Genomic DNA, 17,700 nt, shown 5'->3' with positions numbered 1-17,700 from the left:
AATTTATGTGCAGCACAGGGCCACGGTGCTGTGTCAGTGCCACATCCAACCACAAAGTCCGACAGTCAAAAGATAAAACACAAGCATTACAATGTCTGGTAGGCCTTGTTCCCATGTGTGACAGAATGCTAGTAATGCATTTTAAGTTCTTCCTTACTTTTTTTTTTAATTAAGAATACTTTTTAGGGTTTTGTTTTGCTTGTTTGTGTTTTGGCATTTTATATTCAGTGTCCGTTGGCCCCTTCTGAGAGTATCCTTGACGGTTCGGTGAATTTTGCAGTGAACAAGTAGAACAGGGCTGGTGTAGGTACCAAAGCCAGAAGCGGGAGATCATGCTCCAGCCTGTCCACTCTGGAGATGGAGACTATTCCATAGGCGTGCAGTAGCCAGTGGCTGAAGAGGACAATAAGTCTTTTCTTCCTGACCAGGAGATCGTAGCAGTTCTATGTGATCGTGGAAGATGAGGAAAAGAGAAACACGGATTAGCAAACCCAGCTACACCACTGGTCTTCACCTACTTGAGGCCTAGACTCTGAATTCTTGAGCTGAAAAGGACTTCAGACTGCCCCAATCACCCAACCTAGCCAACACACTGTCCACATGGTCACCAGCCTAGCTACCACCCCGTCCACATGGTCACCAGCCTAGCTACCACCCCGTCCACATGGTCACAAGCCTAGCCACTACCCCGTCCACATGGTCACAAGCCTGGCCACCACCCCGTCCACACGGTCATAAGCCTAGCCACCATACCGTCCACATGGTCACAAGCCTGGCCCCCACCCCGTCCACACGGTCACAAGCCTGGCCTCCACCCCGTCCACATGGTCACAAGCCTAGGCACCATACCGTCCACATGGTCACAAGCCTAGTCACCACCCTGTCCACATGGTCACAAGCCTAGCCACCACCCCGTCCACATGGTCACAAGCCTAGCCCCCACCCCGTCCACACGGTCACAAGCCTGGCCACCACCCCGTCCACATGGTCACAAGCCTAGCCACCATACCGTCCACATGGTCACAAGCCTAGCCACCACCCCGTCCACATGGTCACAAGCCACCACCACCCCGTCCACATGGTCACAAGCCTAGCCACCACACCATCCACATGGTCACAAGCCTAGCCACCATACCGTCCACATGGTCACAAACCTGGCCCCCACCCTGTCCACACGGTCACAAGCCTAGCCACCATACCGTCCACATGGTCACAAGCCTGGCCACCACCCCGTCCACACGGTCACAAGCCTAGCCACCATACCGTCCACATGGTCACAAGCCTAGCCACCACCCCGTCCACATGGTCACAAGCCTGGCCACCACACCATCCACATGGTCACAAGCCTAGCCACCATACCGTCCACATGGTCACAAACCTGGCCCCCACCCTGTCCACACGGTCACAAGCCTAGCCACCATACCGTCCACATGGTCACAAGCCTAGCCACCATACCGTCCACATGGTCACAAGCCTAGCCACCATACCGTCCACATGGTCACAAGCCTGGCCACCACACCATCCACATGGTCACAAGCCTAGCCACCACCCCGTCCACATGGTCACAAGCCTAGCCACCACCCCGTCCACATGGTCACAAGCCTAGCCACCACCCCGTCCACATGGTCACAAGCCTAGCCACTACCCCGTCCACATGGTCACAAGCCTAGCCACCATACCGTCCACATGGTCACAAGCCTGGCCCCCACCCCATCCACACGGTCACAAGCCTGGCCCCCACCGCGTCCACACGGTCACAAGCCTGGCCCCCACCCCGTCCACATGGTCACACTGAGTCTAGAGCCCACCCCGTCCACATGGTCACACTGAGCCTAGAGCCCACCCCGTCCACATGGTCACACTGAGCCTAGAGCCCACCCCTTGGTCGTCCTCTGCATCACCATTCACTCTGGGAACATGAACTTCTTGGGAAAGACATGAGATAGAAGAGGAAGTGCACAGTGTAAGTCCTCCCTGCCAGGGCCAGTGCTGCTCCAGAAACCCCGCCTTCCTGCCTTTAACCTTGCCAGTATCTGCTGTCTGAATAGCAGGACAACAGAAATGACTCATTAGTTAACTGATTTTCTTTCAATTTTCAGTGCCCTGTGACAACATGAAGAAACTCAAAGGATCAAATTAACACAAAAGTAACATCTAAGCCGGACACAGTAGCACACACCTTTAATCCCAGCACTCGGGAGGCAGAGGCAGGTGGATCTCTGTGAGTTCAAGGCCAGCCTGGTCTACAGAGCCAGTCCAAGACAGCCAAGGCTACACAGAGAAACCCTGTCTCTAAAACAAAACAAACAAACAAACAAAAAAAGTAATACCTAAATGTGCTAAAAAAACACAATGATGGAGAATTTTCAGTGGATTACTCGGCAATGTTTTTTGCAGTTAAATGCTCATGGGCGCCTCTATCCCTGGAGTGTCTTTCAGAGACCTGCTTATAACTTCCAGCTAGAGCACTAACTGAAGGATGCAAACACCTTCAAAGCAGAGACACAGGGTAGAGCAGCAAAGGGGTCTCAAGCTGATTTGGAAGATCAGTGTCCCTTTTTAACTATGCAGATTTCACTCAAATATTCCAACGCAGGCCTTGCTCTTTTCCTGGCTGATGAAAAGCCACAACTAATTCCTCATCTTCTCTACTTAGTCCAATTGCAGTGCTGACTAAAGACTACAAAGGCGCGATGAGGCTAGTCTGCAAAGGGGGCGAGCTGAACAACCACCGCCAAAGCACCCCATTCAGTTCCTCCATTATCCTACCCAAGGTCACTACAGCTTCTAGGTCTGGCCGCACCTCACACTGTCACCAATGTATTAGAAAAAGTGGCACCAGCAGCCACCTCTCACAAGAGTGAACATGTTTTCTCTGGCTGTTCTCTTGAGCAAGCACACACGTTCACTGCCGGGAGCAGCAAATCCGCAGCAGATCATGGAGGGGCCTACGACTTGGGCTGTTAGATCCTTGGGACCTCTGCTCCAGACAGAACTGTTAACACACTTCATGGAAATCGTGTAAAAGTGCTGTCTTAAGAAAGACGGAAGTTGAGAGCCACATGATCAGGAAGACAATTACAGAAGAGATGCACAAAACTGCCTGCCCATTTCTACTCAGAGCTTTATCAATACTTCTGCCCTAGTTAGAACTCCAAACAGCATTTCCTCTCACATATCACTCATTCTGTAAACTGATAATACCTTAGTTCCTTAAAAATAAAATATTTAGGAATGTAATAGGCTGTTCCATTTTACAACCATTATGTTAATCGGTTTTCCTTTATTTTGTTGAATAAGAGCACTGACTAGTTCCCTAATTTCCCAAGAAGAGATAAACGCAACCCACACAACTGCTCATAAAATTAAGTGAGGAGACACAGGTGACATCAATCAACCAAGGACTGAGGAACCAGTTAGTATACCTCGCCATATCACATGGACTACCCCACTCAATTGCCAAATTTGATTTAAAAAGAACCTTAACAAAGGAGAACCAGTGTCCTACCTCTATTTCAGAAGCAGACATGTACACAGCCAGGGTAACCAAAGATGACACGAGGATGATGTAGGGGAAGGCATAATCTGGAAAACAAAAGATGCTGCCTTAGAAACCAGCCACCGGCCAGCCAGTCAGGTGACCACACCACCAGCTAGGGCACAGCTCTTTCTTCGCAGCCAGTTCTGGGACATGAGTCCCACCCCCTTGAGATGGGACTGGGAGCCAACTCTTTACAGATTATAAATATTTGTGGCCTGCTAGGCCACACAGTCTCCACCTCGACTCCCCAGCTCACAGCTGTGGTGTGCAAGCAACACAGAACACGTGTAACTGGGCTGCTATGCCTCTAGTCCAATAACATTTCTTAAGCAGTAAAATATGAGTTTCACATAATTCTCATACAATTTTTTCTCTTAAGAATGTAAATCTATCTTTGGTCACCTGTGAGGTGCTAAGAGATTTGAGGCAGCTGAAGGGTTAATTGGAAAGCCCTAACTTCCTTCCCATGTGTCTAGAATGCTGGTATAGCTATGCAGTGAACAAGAGAACTGAGAATACTCAGCCTGTGATGCTTTCTGGTCTAGGGAGGGAAACTTGGTCCATAAGAGTAACTCAGCTTCCACAATCTTTAGAAATGTTCATTTATCATCAAACATTTTAGTTAATACTTTGTATTTTTCCTATCAAAGTGGAAATTTCCACTTCAAATACAGTATAGCAAGGTTATCTTACGCAAAGTCTTCCCTACAAAACACTGCCTTTTCCTACTATGTCTAAACTTGTAACATGCAAAGCAGGCAAATTGAGGGAAAAAAAAATACCTTGAATTACTTCTACACAATTATTTTAAAATAACTTCAATTTATAAAACTTTCAATTATTCTACACTGGAACAAGTGGAAATATTAATTAGGATGTGGTGGCCAGAAGCCTCAATTACCAATAACCCTGTTCAAAAGAGTTTAGGGTTGAGGGAGTTGATAATAGCTGGTGACTGCATCCTCAATCAGCCATTACAAAACCAACAACACTCACTCAGCTAACTCACAGCTAATTTACATTGCTAACTGTGTGAAGTTAGGACCTGGTAAGAAAGCCCAAACTTCCAGGGGGCAGGCAGGTACTACTGGGATAGACACAGCATTAGGAACGGTCCTTAAATTCTAGAATGCTAAAACCCTGAGATCTCGTGCCCCTAGGTCTGGGCTAGGCCCTGGGGATCAGCATGTTCTCCCAGGGGGCTCAGATGTAGGTCACACTGAAACACTGGCTGAACAATATTTCTAAGCGGAAAGTTAACTGCTGACCACCTCCCAACCATCCCCACCCCTTTCTCCCTGGGCCATCAGCCTCCAGCGTCTTAAGCTACCACAAGTTGCCCAGGATACTTTTCTCATGCTTGCTATATCTCCTACAAATTTAAAAAAAAAAAAAAACAAAACTCATCTTTTCCCAAAATCATACATTTGGTATGAGCCGTTCATGACTAATTCAGTAGCCTGCGAACAAATAAGAGCCACTTGCTCCTCCCTCCGAATGTGGTGGCTTGTTAAGCAAAATGTGTGCAGAGGCCTATTTACAGACTAATGCTCCTTGAATGGAATTATTTCCATCACCTGAAAAACCACTTTGCAGGAAGTGTGACTTAGGAAGCAATGCTAACTGGCCATCTACTTGAGTTAACATTCCAAGCCTTTTCCTGATTTCCATAGCTTTCCCCTTTCTTCTATCTGTGAACAGCTTCAAAACAGTGGCACCAAAAGTTACTGTAGGCCAGAGGAATTAGATAGTTACCTTTAATCTTTTTTTTTTTTTTTTTTTTTTTTTTTTAAGTCCTTGGAAGAAACATTTATTTAGAATAAAAGCAGAGTGTGTGATAATTAGGATGTACAGAGGAAATATAAAATTCAGAATACAACTTCTGGAAATTCTGCACTCAGGGTTAGTTTTATATAGCAAAGTAGCTTAGAGTATTACTATCGGCCCAGGTCCAGTACTTTAAGGTGTATAATAAATCTAAAAGCTCTCTGTGTCTTTTCTTCAGGAACTGAATGGTCTAAAGTGAGATAGAAACCCCAAATAGATATTTAGAAGCAAAAGGGGGGGGGGGGTGTGGTGAACAATGATAATATTTAATCAGTTCCTAAATAAAATCCAAATAATAATAATAATAATAATAATAATAATAATAATAATAATAACAATAACAATAACAACAACAACAATAATAATAATAATAATAATTCAGAGCCAACGAGATGGATAAAAACTAAAGGAGAAGACAGGCAAATCACAGTTACCTTTAATCTTATGTTTTCATTTGTATATTTTAATTTCAGGACAAAACAAAACAAAACAAAAACAATATACAACACCCAGCCCTGCTCTCAGGTGAGGGAGGTGATTTCCCTGCCTTAGGCACACAGAAAAGGACACCAGACAATAGAGGGAGCTATATGGGCCAAGGCCACTCAAGGCTTCTGAGGAGCTCCGAGGAGACTACGTAGAGGACCCAGGCTTCCTGGGGGACTCAATTCTCCTTCCATGTGAGACACATCCTCATCATGCTCAAGCTGGGCTTTGCCACTGTCACCTCATCTTCATCAATGGCCAGGCCTCACGTGATTGTGGGGTGCGTTTGGCTGGAGAAGGTCTGGGGATCCTCAAACCAGAAGCCAGGAGAAAGCAGAGCAACTTCCAACAGCAGTGCCCCAGGCCCTTGAAACCCTTGGGAACCTTAGCCTTCCACCACAGGGTCTATTCAATGGGGTGGTAAGGATTGCTCTCCAAGTACCCTCTGACTGTCAAACAGCCCACTACAGAGCTGTCTTAAAATGCCTGGGCCTTCCTGATCTGTTCTACCCTGACATGGAGGTGCCTATTAAATGCAGCAGGATGAAGACACAAACCTATCAGAGACCATCACCTCCCCAACCTTCTTATCCAAGTGTGCTAAGTGTGATGAGTGTGCAAATGTTCTCCTCCCCCTCTTCATAGCTCCTGATGCTCCTTGGTCATGGAGACCAGGCTTTCCCTCTCACATTCCAGGAGCTGCAGCATCCACCACTCACCAACAAGGCTGTCACGGAAACACCCACTTCTCAAGAACAGAGTTGGCCGGCTCCTCTTTGCTCTCACCAGAGCACAGAGTTTCCTTCATGCGAGACACATGCTGACAGAGAGGTCATCCTCAGACTGAGAGGTGTGACAGACAGACAGACAGACAGCTCAGAGAGGCGTCGCTGCATAGTGGTATCTTCAAGGGTGCCAAGCTCTTGACTCTTAGGAGAATGACTCCTCACAGCATCACTTATGGTTCTTGCTTTCTGCAACTCGGAGAAGAGCTCAAGGCACTTCCTTTCATTCGAGGCTCTTGTGGAAACTTTCAAGATTTTGCTCCATGGGAACACCTTGGGAGATGCTCAGGAGCACTCCTCAGTCAACAACGCCACAGATGAGCTGTCTGGGCATGAGCTCATCACAGTTGTCCACGATGAACATGGTGAACACAGAGAAGTTTGCCAAGGGATCAAGAATTCCACCCTAACTCCAGAGAGGTGCTTGGCCATCCCAGTCACTGGAGAGGCTCTCACAGAATCTGCCATACTCCTCCACAGAGAGGTCATCAGAATCTCTGTTCTAAATGAGCTTGGTCATGTTCAGCTCTTCCCGATCAGTGGATTCATTCTTTCCTCCTCGCACCAATGGGTCCTCCTGGGCCACACGTTCAGTGAAGGCTCCACTAGCACAGGACTTCCCGGCATACTGCTCCGGCATCACTGTACTTTGTCACCACAAACACCAACAGCAAACTGCCCAATCGTGGAGCATCTGCAACGGCCTGCGAGCTTCCTTGAGTATTTCAGTCAGACTTAGCAGTGGTTCCCCAATTGTTGATGAGCTCAACCTTGGCCACATCAACATCTGAGTCCATGGAGTCAGAGGATGTTACTGAGGGTCGGGGACATCTATTTCCAGCTCTTTGTTGCTGTCCAACTTGGATGGGTCTATCAGGCTCTCCTAGTGAATCTTGTTCATGGATCAGAAACATGAAAGATCCTGAAGGAAATTTTCCTTGTTGGAAAAAAAGTGCTGATCCTAGAAGACATGTTGGGGCGTATTTGCCTGAAATGTGATGTCTCTCCCTCCGTTCATTCCCAGTCCCTTCCTTTAATTTGTCCCCTGTTTTAATAATCTCTGCCTTTGAAATGGCTCCACATTCCTAGCATGCCTCCTTGAATTCTGCTCAGTTTACTGAGGTCCTCTCCAGGCAGATCCCCAGCTTCTCTCCTCTGACACACCCCTATTATTTAACCCAACCAAGTTATCTTTCTAAAATGGGAATCTCACCATGTAACCCTTCTACTTAAGTCCGTGTAAGGTGGTCCCTGTGGTGGTCTGAACAAAGATGATCCCCGGCAGCTCTTGTTTGAACACTTGGGTCTCCAGTTGGTGGCGCCATGTGGGAGGTTTAGGAGGTGTAGCCTTGTTGGAGGAGATGCGTCTCTGGGGGGTTGACTTTGAGAGTTTGAAGACTCGACTCATGCCATTTCTACTTCATGGTCTGCTTCCTGCTTGCAGGCTAAGATGGGAGCTCTCAGCTGTTCTTGGCACCACATCTACCACTTGCTGCCATAATTCCCAGCCTCAGCAGGCTCTTGACCCTCAAACCTTAAGCCCAAATAAACTCTTGGTCATGGGATTTTATCAGAGCAATAAAAACTAATAGCTCACAGCCTGGCCACCCAGGCAAATACCTGAAGTGGGCTGAAACTAACATGGCACGCGAGGAGCTAGACCCAGCCCAGGTGTTTTCAGACACTATGCAACTACATGAAGCAGACAGATGATCTGTGAGCTAGGACATGAGAGACAACAGGTCCCAACTGGCCTCCGGTTTCCTCTTTCAGTTTCACCCTCACCTTGAACCAAATTATACTGCCAGGCTGGCTGATACCCACTTCTGCCTGTTCCTGGGCCGAAAGGCTTGTCCTCTGCCTCGGAAGACCTCTCAGAAAAGACACTGGGAGATGGAAATGCACTTAGAAGTCCCCTCCTCTGTTTCCTCAGCTATCTGGAACCTCTGCCTTAGAACAATGATTTCTTGCTTATTCTTCTGAGACACAATTCAACCGAAACTTGCTAAACAAATGGTTATCTTAACAAACAGACCCTCTTTTTTTTCTGTATATGAAGGATTTTTATAAGGAACCTTAGAAATCTAAGACAACAGTAAACAATACTTATTGCCAACATAATTTTTCATCTATTGTATTTAAAGCTTCAGTCTCAATCTATTGAGAAACTCTCTTCCATTCTGTTCTTAATAACACTGTGTTTCAGCAAAGATCTAGACTAAGGCCTGCCTTCAAAGATTAAAGGGTGACCTTAAAGAAAAAGTAAAGTTTAGTTGGGAGGAAAGCACTGGCGTTTTACTCATTAAACTTACACAGGAGGCCCCCACCAACCGCCTGCAGCACGGTTAAGATGGGGAAGAAGTAAAGCGCAGCGTAAATGCTCTTGAAGCGGTCAGACTTCCCCAGGCCGCAGGCGATCTTCTTCACCAGGAGAGGCCGGAGCAGCATCATCAACACCAAGCAGAAGGCGTAATAAACAAACACAATGGTGTATCTGTAAGGGGAGCGCGAAATGGCAGGGTATGTTTAAGATACGTTTCATCCTTGATGGTCTTAAAGCAAAGATCTTAAAAGAAGGTTTAAACCTCTATCAAGTCTACCCATTAAGACACCCGGACTGGTAAAGAGTGGCGGGGACAAGCAAACACACACAGCTAGGTTTGTTTGTGTTCTGGTCTTTCAAAGTATGCTCGCAAAAATCCTACAAATTCGGGAGAGGTAGTTTAGCATTTAAGAGCATTTGCTGCTTCTGCAGAGAACCTGGATTCATGTTAAGTAAACTATATACTCATTTTATTAAAAATTGCGTAATACTCGTTTTCTGTTAGTCACATTAGTGGTATTTATTGTAAAACTATAAAGTTAGAAAGAAAGCGGCAAATGGATGCTCTGAGCCCCCTGTCTGTGCCTAATAACAGCTACTCCTATTTTAAACTCTGTTGTCCTTTAGAATTCTATTGATGATAACTAATTAAGTGAAATTGTAGGAGTTTGTTAATCAGGATGGACACAAACAAATAGCATTATAAAATGGGTAGAGTCCAAATACGGCTAGCTACATCAGCTAAAAAGGTAGTTTTGTACTGATAAAGTTACTTACACTTCCTAGAATCTTCTCTAGGTAATTCCAGCTGTCATTGCTTTTTCTTGTTGCTTTTGTTAATACTGACATCAGCTGAAGTACTAACACATGCACCATAAGCCATGTGTACACACACATACACACACAATAATAATAATAATGTTTAGAAAAAAGTTATCCTTACTTATGTGTGCTTATGTTTGCGTGAATGTACGCCATGCGTGTGGGTGCTATCGGAGGCTAGAAGAGGGTTCCAGATCCCTTGGAGGTGAGCATACAGGTCGTAAGCTGCCTGACACGAGTGCTGGAACTGAACCTGATCCCCTGTAAGAGCATTATACTATCTTAACTGCTAGCCATCACTCCAGCCCCAGTAATAATTTTTTAAAGTAAAATTCAAATCAAATCCAAAGTTCAAACTACTCACCTACATTATTAAAAGCACTTCTGTCCTTTTGTTTCTATTGAACCTTTACTACTTTTTCTTTTAACTGACACATCTAATCATACAGACTGAGATGCCCCATTCACCTGCATCTGTTTGATGTTGCCTATTAATATTTTACAATCCTTAGTACAGTATATGACAAGACAATACCCGAAGCTGGGTCACAGTTCCATGATGCAATCAACTAACAGAGGACATTATCAGTTTTTATGAAGTATAGTACATAGATGCATGGCTCATCAGGCAATGTGTTCAATCCTGTCATAAAGCTTGGCAGTAGAAAAAGATTTTTACATTTCTACAGCTGGAACTTGAGAACCACTTTTTATATGCACACATGTCCATGTGTTTGACAATTTCCTATTAAGAGCTGGAGAGATGGCTCAGCAGTTAGGAACACGGGCTGCTCTTGTAGAGGACATGGGTTTGGTTCCCAACACCAACAATGCAGGTCACAACCAACTCAGGGTCTGATACCCATTTCTGGTCTCCATGGGCAACAAGCACACATGTGATACACATACATGCATGCAGGCAAACATCTAAATATAAATAAAAGAATAAAAAGTCTTTAAAAAAGAAACATGATCAAAAACTAACGTCGTCACTGAGCACATTCTATAGGGGAAACTTTTGCTCCAATGACAGGAACAAAGCAATAACCTTTGTACTCTGCCTTCACCAAGAAGAGCATGCCAAGCAGCCAACAATTCAAAGCAATTCTAGAAGAAGAATAGTATGGGATGGCATACAGAATTTTACGAATTCACTTTCTGAAAACAGAGTTCTAGGCTGGCGAGATGGCTCATCAGGCAATGTGTTCAACCCTAAGAACATTGTTGACACATTCATGTTAGTGTAGCTGACAGACCAGAATTCAAACCCAGGCTGTTTTTGTTGCCAGAGCCCATATTTTTTTTCCCAATATGTCAAATATTACCTGTCTATTGTATATTCCCCAAGGTTTTCCTTTTAACCTCTTAAAAAAACCAAAACAACCTCTATGAAACATAGAAACATATTCTTAGTATGTATGTGTGCATGTGTGTAAGTGCATGAATTGTTTTCTATGGCAAAAACTATTTTCCCTTCAGTCATTAAGATGTATTGGGCTGACAATACATGCCTGAGGTGCAGGGCTTCTTCCCCAACATAATACACACACACACACACACGCATGTACTGACTGACTGAGCATGACACTACATACCTGGAATCCCAGTCCTCAGGAGGCTGAGGCAGGATAATGAGGTTGAAGCCAGCCTAGTACATGAAGTGAGACCTTGTCTTAGAAAGGAAAATGATGCTTCCTCCTATTATGTTGTATGTCTTCAGAGAAGAAAATAATTTCTACTATCTCTTCCCTCACCTAGACATTTACAACACCCAAGCTGTCTAAATCAATGGACTGTCCAACAGATTCTGTCTCTGTGGTCTTCGGTCTAAGTAAATACTCACAGTGGGTAGACTGCTTCATGCGTGCAGTGCACCGTGGTGACGTAATCGGGACTCGGGTTGTAAAGCATAGTGTACCAATCCGAAAGCATCAGCACTCGGCAGGAGCGGATATAAAGGACACCCACTGGGTCACTCACGAGTAAGGTGATGATAGCTGCCATACTGCATTCAAACAGCGCGGTGATGTGCTGGAAGAGGGCACTGGAGCTGGGGAAACCAGAGGGCACAACCCCACAATGTCAGTGCTTCAGGCAATCAGGTGCATTCTTCGAGGTACGAAGTCTAACTGCTTCAGTGACAATCCTCAAATTACACTTTTCAAAGATCAGACAAGCCAAGCAGGTCAGCACCTCACACAACCCTATTGCTAAAACTCTGAACGCACAGCCTTCTTTCCGGTGTGATATTACCAGGAGATTGATCCATCAGGAGAGAGGTCAGGAAAGTGGAATCCTCAAGAAAGAGATTAGCATTTTTAATGAGAAGGTCAGAAGAACTTTTATTGTCCCTTCTGCCATGTGAGGACACAGAAAGAAAGTGCCATCTACGTGGCAGAGGGCAAGCTCTCAGCAGACGTCAGAGCTCTATCCCAGAAGCCACTTCCCAGTTTCCACAGATGCAAGCAGTGTATTTCTTGTCTTGCAGGACGTCATGGCTCATGGTTTGGGAGGTTTAGGAAGGATTACCGCAAGACTGGGGCTAGCCTGAGGTACATAGTGAGTTACATAGTGAGTAGCCTGGACTACAGAGCGAGATCCTGTTTCAAAGCATTAATTAACTGGTTGATAGTCAACTGCCTAATTTATTATTTACTCAGTTAACTAGCTAGTTAATTATCTAATTATTAAGCACCTAGTTAACTAAGTAGTTTATTAATTTAATTAATAACCTGTGTATATGCATATATGTATATGCACACATGAGTGTGTGCCCAGGGCCTGTGGTAGTCAGAAGAGGGTGTCAGATCCACTGGAACTGGAGCTACAGACAAGGTTGTGAGCCACCATGTGGGTACTGGGTACTAAACCTGGATCCTCTGGAAAAGTAACAAGTGCTCTTAACCACTAAGCCATAGTCTCTCTAGGCCCTCGTTCACTTTTTGAAAGAGTAGGCTCCTCAGGGATTGCTTCAGCTCTAATATTTTCCAGATTTCAGTTCTTTCACACGGGCCACTCAGAGCTCCTAGTTAGCAGAACTGAACTACTTCAGAGATGAAAATACTGAACGCACAAGTATATGATCTGATGATTCCAATTCATATCTTCAGAGTAAAAACCAAATGACAGGATCTTTTCGTCAGGTTTCAAACCATCTATAGTCAACCACATGAGCTTTGAAAATAAAAGTAGATTACAAAACTCCACGTATAAAACCATGGTCACATACAGCATGGTATTCCGGGCTATGAAGGACCACGTGCATGACAGTGGTCCCACAGGACTGGTGCGCTCTCTATGTGCCTTGCAGCTGTCATTATGTAAGTATGCTCTGTGGTGCCATCAGGCATACTTTCTCCATTCTTCATGAGTCCTGAGAATTTTGTTGGCAGCACAGTATTCACTACCTCTCTGGGATGGATTTCTATCACCCTCGTGTATCTGTCTTCTTTACTTCTTCTATCTCTTCCTTTAATCTTCCAAACGTAAAATACACAGCTCAATAAGCTCACCAACAGTACATTTACTCAGCTCTCATGTTTATACTAGATTATTAATTAGCATTAAACCAAGTTATAAAGTATGTGTTTCTAAAACAGTTACAGCTTGTGATCATAACCAACTTCTGCAACAACTCAGTAAGAATTATCACTGAGAAACAACAATTTCTCAAGAGCATTGAGAGGACAGTAAAAGAGAGCATCAGTAACCCCTGAGTTGTGCTCTACCATTGCTTTCTTATAGGGAGGGTCAGAAATAGAGAGAAAAACAGGTTGTCCACTTTGAAACAAGTGAGGAATAACTAATCTTCTAAATGACGGTGGGGCTGCAGGTGTGTATCAGTCGAAGGCTGCGCACTTGGCATCACAGTACGCAAGTGATCGTTATGCCCAACACTAGTCTATCCAGATACAATCAGATGTGCTCACCTCTTTTTCCCCGAGTACCATTCAATGAAGAACCAATGTAAAACAAGAGGAAGCATAGCCATAAATCCAAGATAGAGCCAGTCATAAAGCTCAGGGGACTCTGTGCACGGCTGGCAGTATTTCTGTGCATTTGTCCTCTGTCCTCTTGGGCATACCTACAACATGTCAAAAACACTGTTTTACATACAGACAGTGTTTTAGTATCATTCTATAAGGGACCCCATTTTACTTTAAACATCTTAGTATGTATGTATAGCTTTTAGAAATTAACAAAGATAACCAAACCTGTAAGCAGAATAACAAGAAAGCCAAAAGAAAAAAACACCTAAAGAAATCCACAAGGAAAAAAAAAAAAACCACATCACTGTGCTGTCTGTAAAATGCTCAACCAAGCATTTTCACTTAGGTGACAATAACTAATATTCAGTGAAAAGTCGTGTTAGTAACAGCATACCAAAAAAAAATCATTCAGATCATGAAGAAGTATTCTGGGTTGTCATGTTAATTTGCTGTACAAAACACTTTGATAAATCAGTTAACAGTAATTACACATTAAAAATACTTTTCAATATCTGTGACTATCCAGAAAGATTTAATGTAGTAACCAACATGCCAATATAAACAAAGCTCTTATTACATAATGCCATATTCTTATACATTCATGAATGTATTTAAGAAAAAATGCTATGTGCAAAAATGTTTTCAAAGTAAACAGATTTTAAAAGGAAATAATATTAACATAGGACTTACCCCACATTCTCCATAGATTTCACTTGAGCCATTTTTAAACAATAGAGTCTTCCCACAATAGAGTCCAAGGCATGCTGGTTGAATATCGACAGCTTTTTAAAAACAAACGCCAGTAGAGTAATATCTTTTGTGATTATAAATAACAACCACCAAATAACAGCTGAAGTAACTGACAGGAATATCTCAACTTTACTTTAAAAATATAATAATAAACAAGTCTTGATGCATTTACTTTTAAGTCCTTGCACACTGTGACAACAGAAAGTGACACTTGCATCTTGCTGAGCCTCAGTTCCTCAGCCAGCACAGCAGGTTCTAGCCTGACACCTAACCCTAAATCTTCCCAGGCTTCTCCAGGAAGCCAGTCCCTATGACTAGACTTTGGAATTTCATTGATTATAAGGGTAAAGAATGTGGATTTTGTTGCTACTGTTGTCGTTGTTATTGTTTTTGTTTTTATCATACAGAGAGGACTTGCCAAGCAAGACTGACTGCCTGAGAAGTTTGATTTTCTAGAGCCCACGGCAAAAGGAGGACTCCAGGAAGCTGTCGCCTGACCTCCATTTGTGTGCTGTAGCAGGGGACCCCAGCCCCACACGTCTCACACACTATTTTAAAAACTAACTAAAATAAGTCACTGACAGAAGGGCACTGCTCTTCATTTTGCCCAGTCAGGACATCGGGCACTCCACAGACTCATTCTTTGTCATAACAGAATACATTAATAGAAAAGCTGAAGGAGAGAATTCCAGAACACAAGGTAAGTGTTCTAAATATATCAGTTCACCTCCACATAAAGCATTATCCTAGCTTTTATCGTTTTTTGTTGAGGACAGGGAAAATTTTGTCAATGCTGGCACTGAGCTTCTGACCAGTTTTTCTAGAGAATCACTGCCTTGCAATCAATTTCTTAAAGATATGGGGGGGGGGGAATAAAAACAACTCTAAAAAAAAACCCTAAACAAACAAAAAACAAAACCCTGAGCACCTCCAAATCATCTTGGACCTGATCCAAGAGGAATTACTAAAGAGGTCCTTTGCACCAGTGGCACCTGAGTCTCTTCCCTGCTCAAAGGTCACGCAGATCCTCAGAGGAGTATGACATCATGGCTGCCTTCTCTAAGAATCTGCCAGACACTGTGAAATATATCCCAGACAACAGTGGTCTACTGTGAATTTACACACTTCACTAGTATTACTGAACAATAATTTCCTCATATATTTTTCATGCATTCACAATGTGAAGACTCTGGTTACAAGGCCTTTCCTCCTTTTAAATTCCTGTAGACTAGATTTTTTTGGTACTTATGTTGGCAGTAGAAAACAAACAGAAAAGCACAGTCTAAAATGTCATCAACCTGATGTTTTGTTTTGTTTTTTTGAGACAAGGTTTCTCTGTGTAGTCCAGGCTGTCCTGGATTCATTTTGTAGACCAGGCTGGCCTCAAACTCACAGAGATCTGCCTGCCTCTGCCTCCTGAGTGTTGGGAGTAAAGGCATACAGAACCTGACTTTTTTTTTAAGCCAATGCTTCTTTATTTTGGAATCTTAAAAACAAAAAACAAACAACCCCTCCTTTTATTATAGTTTTATGTTTTTGTGTGTGTGTCTATTCTCCCTGCATTTATGTCTGCGTCCCATGCAACTGCTTGGGGCCCCATGGGTGACCGTGGAGGCCAAAAGAGGGAGATCTGAAAAGGATACTGGATCCCCAGGAACTGGAGTTACAGAGGGTCCTGAGCCACTGTGCGGGTGCTAGAAATCAAAATCCCCAGTCCTCAGGAAGAGTAGCAAGTGCTCTTATTTGCTAAACCATCTCTCCACTCAGACCCTTAACACCTTTTTTTTTTTTAACAGCAACTATGTTGTAACGAAATAAAAACATGAAATTAATTGCTTCAGGTTTTCTGGGGGTGGGGCCCTGGAAAGCCTTTCTCAATGGCTTCGCTTCTAAAAGATCCCAAAACCATGGTCTGAAAATTAGTGCAACAAACAAAAGCAAAGCTAATTTATCTAACAACAAGAACATGGACAATCACCTTTCATAGCCTTTGGTGAACTATGGCTTAAATGCCAATCTTGTTTTTTTTCTGCAACCATCTATCTAACCCCTTTGGAAATGGCTCCATGTATTTACATTTGCTGCCAGGCCTGGTGGCACATGCCTTTAAACCCAGCACGGAAGCAGAGGCAGGTGAACCTCTGGGTTCAAGGCCAACCTAGTCGACAGAGCGAGTTCCAGGTCGACTAAGGCTACGCGGACAAAATCTGTCTCGAAAATCAACCAAACAAATTTATACTTCAGGTTGAAAACGCAAGTTATGTGGCAATTAGCTTCTGCTTCCTTATCCTCCGCTAACACTAGCACTTCGAATTCTGAAGTCAACCATCAGGAATGTTTTGCAGAACAAGAAACAGAGGGGCTGAATGAAGGAACACCGGGAGAGCAAAACAAAGCCTCAGCTTCTCCATCTGCACACCGCCCGCGCTCTTCTCCAGCCATTCCGGAGCCGACCATTGCAACCCCAGAAGTCAGAACCGGGGCGCAGGGCAGGAAAAGGGCAAGGCTGCCCGCTGCGCGAGAGCTGTCGGCCGGAGGCAAGCCCGAGGCAATGCAGTGGGATTGCAGCAGGGACAAAGACCCCCGGCAGCCTAAGCGACCACTTACCCATTGGCCACACTATGTTCCCCAGAGAAGCCCCGGAATCAGCGGGTCTGAACGCGGAGCCAGAACATCCGGGCCACGGCGCTCCCGGCCGCTCCGCCTCTCGCTGGAACCCCGCCCCTGCTACATTAGGCTCCTAATCCGCCCACCACCCCTTCCTCCGCTATGCAAGGATGCTCGAATCAGACTTCCCCCTGGCCAAGAATCCCAGGAACCCGGTTTCCCAGTCCAGGTTCCGAAGCCTCTGTCTCTCGCTTCCGGGTTTCACCGCAGAGGCTCCACCCTTTCCGGGTCCAGACCCAGAAGCCTCGTCCGGGCTTGAGCAGCAACACAGGCCAGGCCTCCAACTTGGACCAATCTCCACATCCTCGAGCGATTCCTAGACTGGACCGAGAGGTTCCGCCCCCGTTTTCTAGACCGGACTCTAGCTCCGCCCCCGTCACGTGGGCAGTCTCCGAAGCCCCGCCCCCACAGTGCAAGCAAGTCTGAGAGGCTCGCCCCCGTCGTGCAGACTAATTTTCTGGGCACCGCCTCCCTGCGTCTTCGAGACTCCAAGGCCTCACGTCTCTGGGC

General features: G+C 44.8%; 1 protein-coding gene across 1 annotated transcript; it reads right to left on the bottom strand.

The window, feature by feature from the left end:
• Positions 1-17: 17 nt before the first annotated feature.
• Positions 18-17,533, bottom strand: Jkamp (JNK1/MAPK8 associated membrane protein). The gene is made up of 7 exons (XM_051147341.1): positions 17,131-17,533; positions 14,464-14,555; positions 13,714-13,868; positions 11,628-11,834; positions 8,952-9,133; positions 3,509-3,585; positions 18-443 (listed from the first exon to the last, which is right to left on the bottom strand). The coding sequence occupies exons 1-7, from the start codon at positions 17,132-17,134 to the stop codon at positions 225-227; spliced, it is 936 nt and encodes a 311-aa protein (XP_051003298.1). The 5' UTR covers positions 17,135-17,533; the 3' UTR covers positions 18-224.
• Between the last annotated feature and the right edge of the window lie 167 nt (positions 17,534-17,700).

Source organism: Acomys russatus, chromosome 1 (assembly GCF_903995435.1).
Source record: "Acomys russatus chromosome 1, mAcoRus1.1, whole genome shotgun sequence".
Lineage (NCBI taxonomy): Eukaryota > Metazoa > Chordata > Mammalia > Rodentia > Muridae > Acomys > Acomys russatus.
Note: the sequence above shows the minus strand (reverse complement) of the source record. Positions and strands in the feature narration are given on the sequence as shown.

Bases quoted from the DNA above. Each gene is read 5' to 3' on its own strand.
- Jkamp (XM_051147341.1), bottom strand. The intron at 3,586-8,951 runs GTAAGTTTAATG...TTTGTTTTCCAG, and splicing joins GGTTGGTGGGGGCCTCCTGT to ATTATGCCTTCCCCTACATC. The intron at 444-3,508 runs GTAGGACACTGG...ACGATCACATAG, and splicing joins TGTCTGCTTCTGAAATAGAG to AACTGCTACGATCTCCTGGT.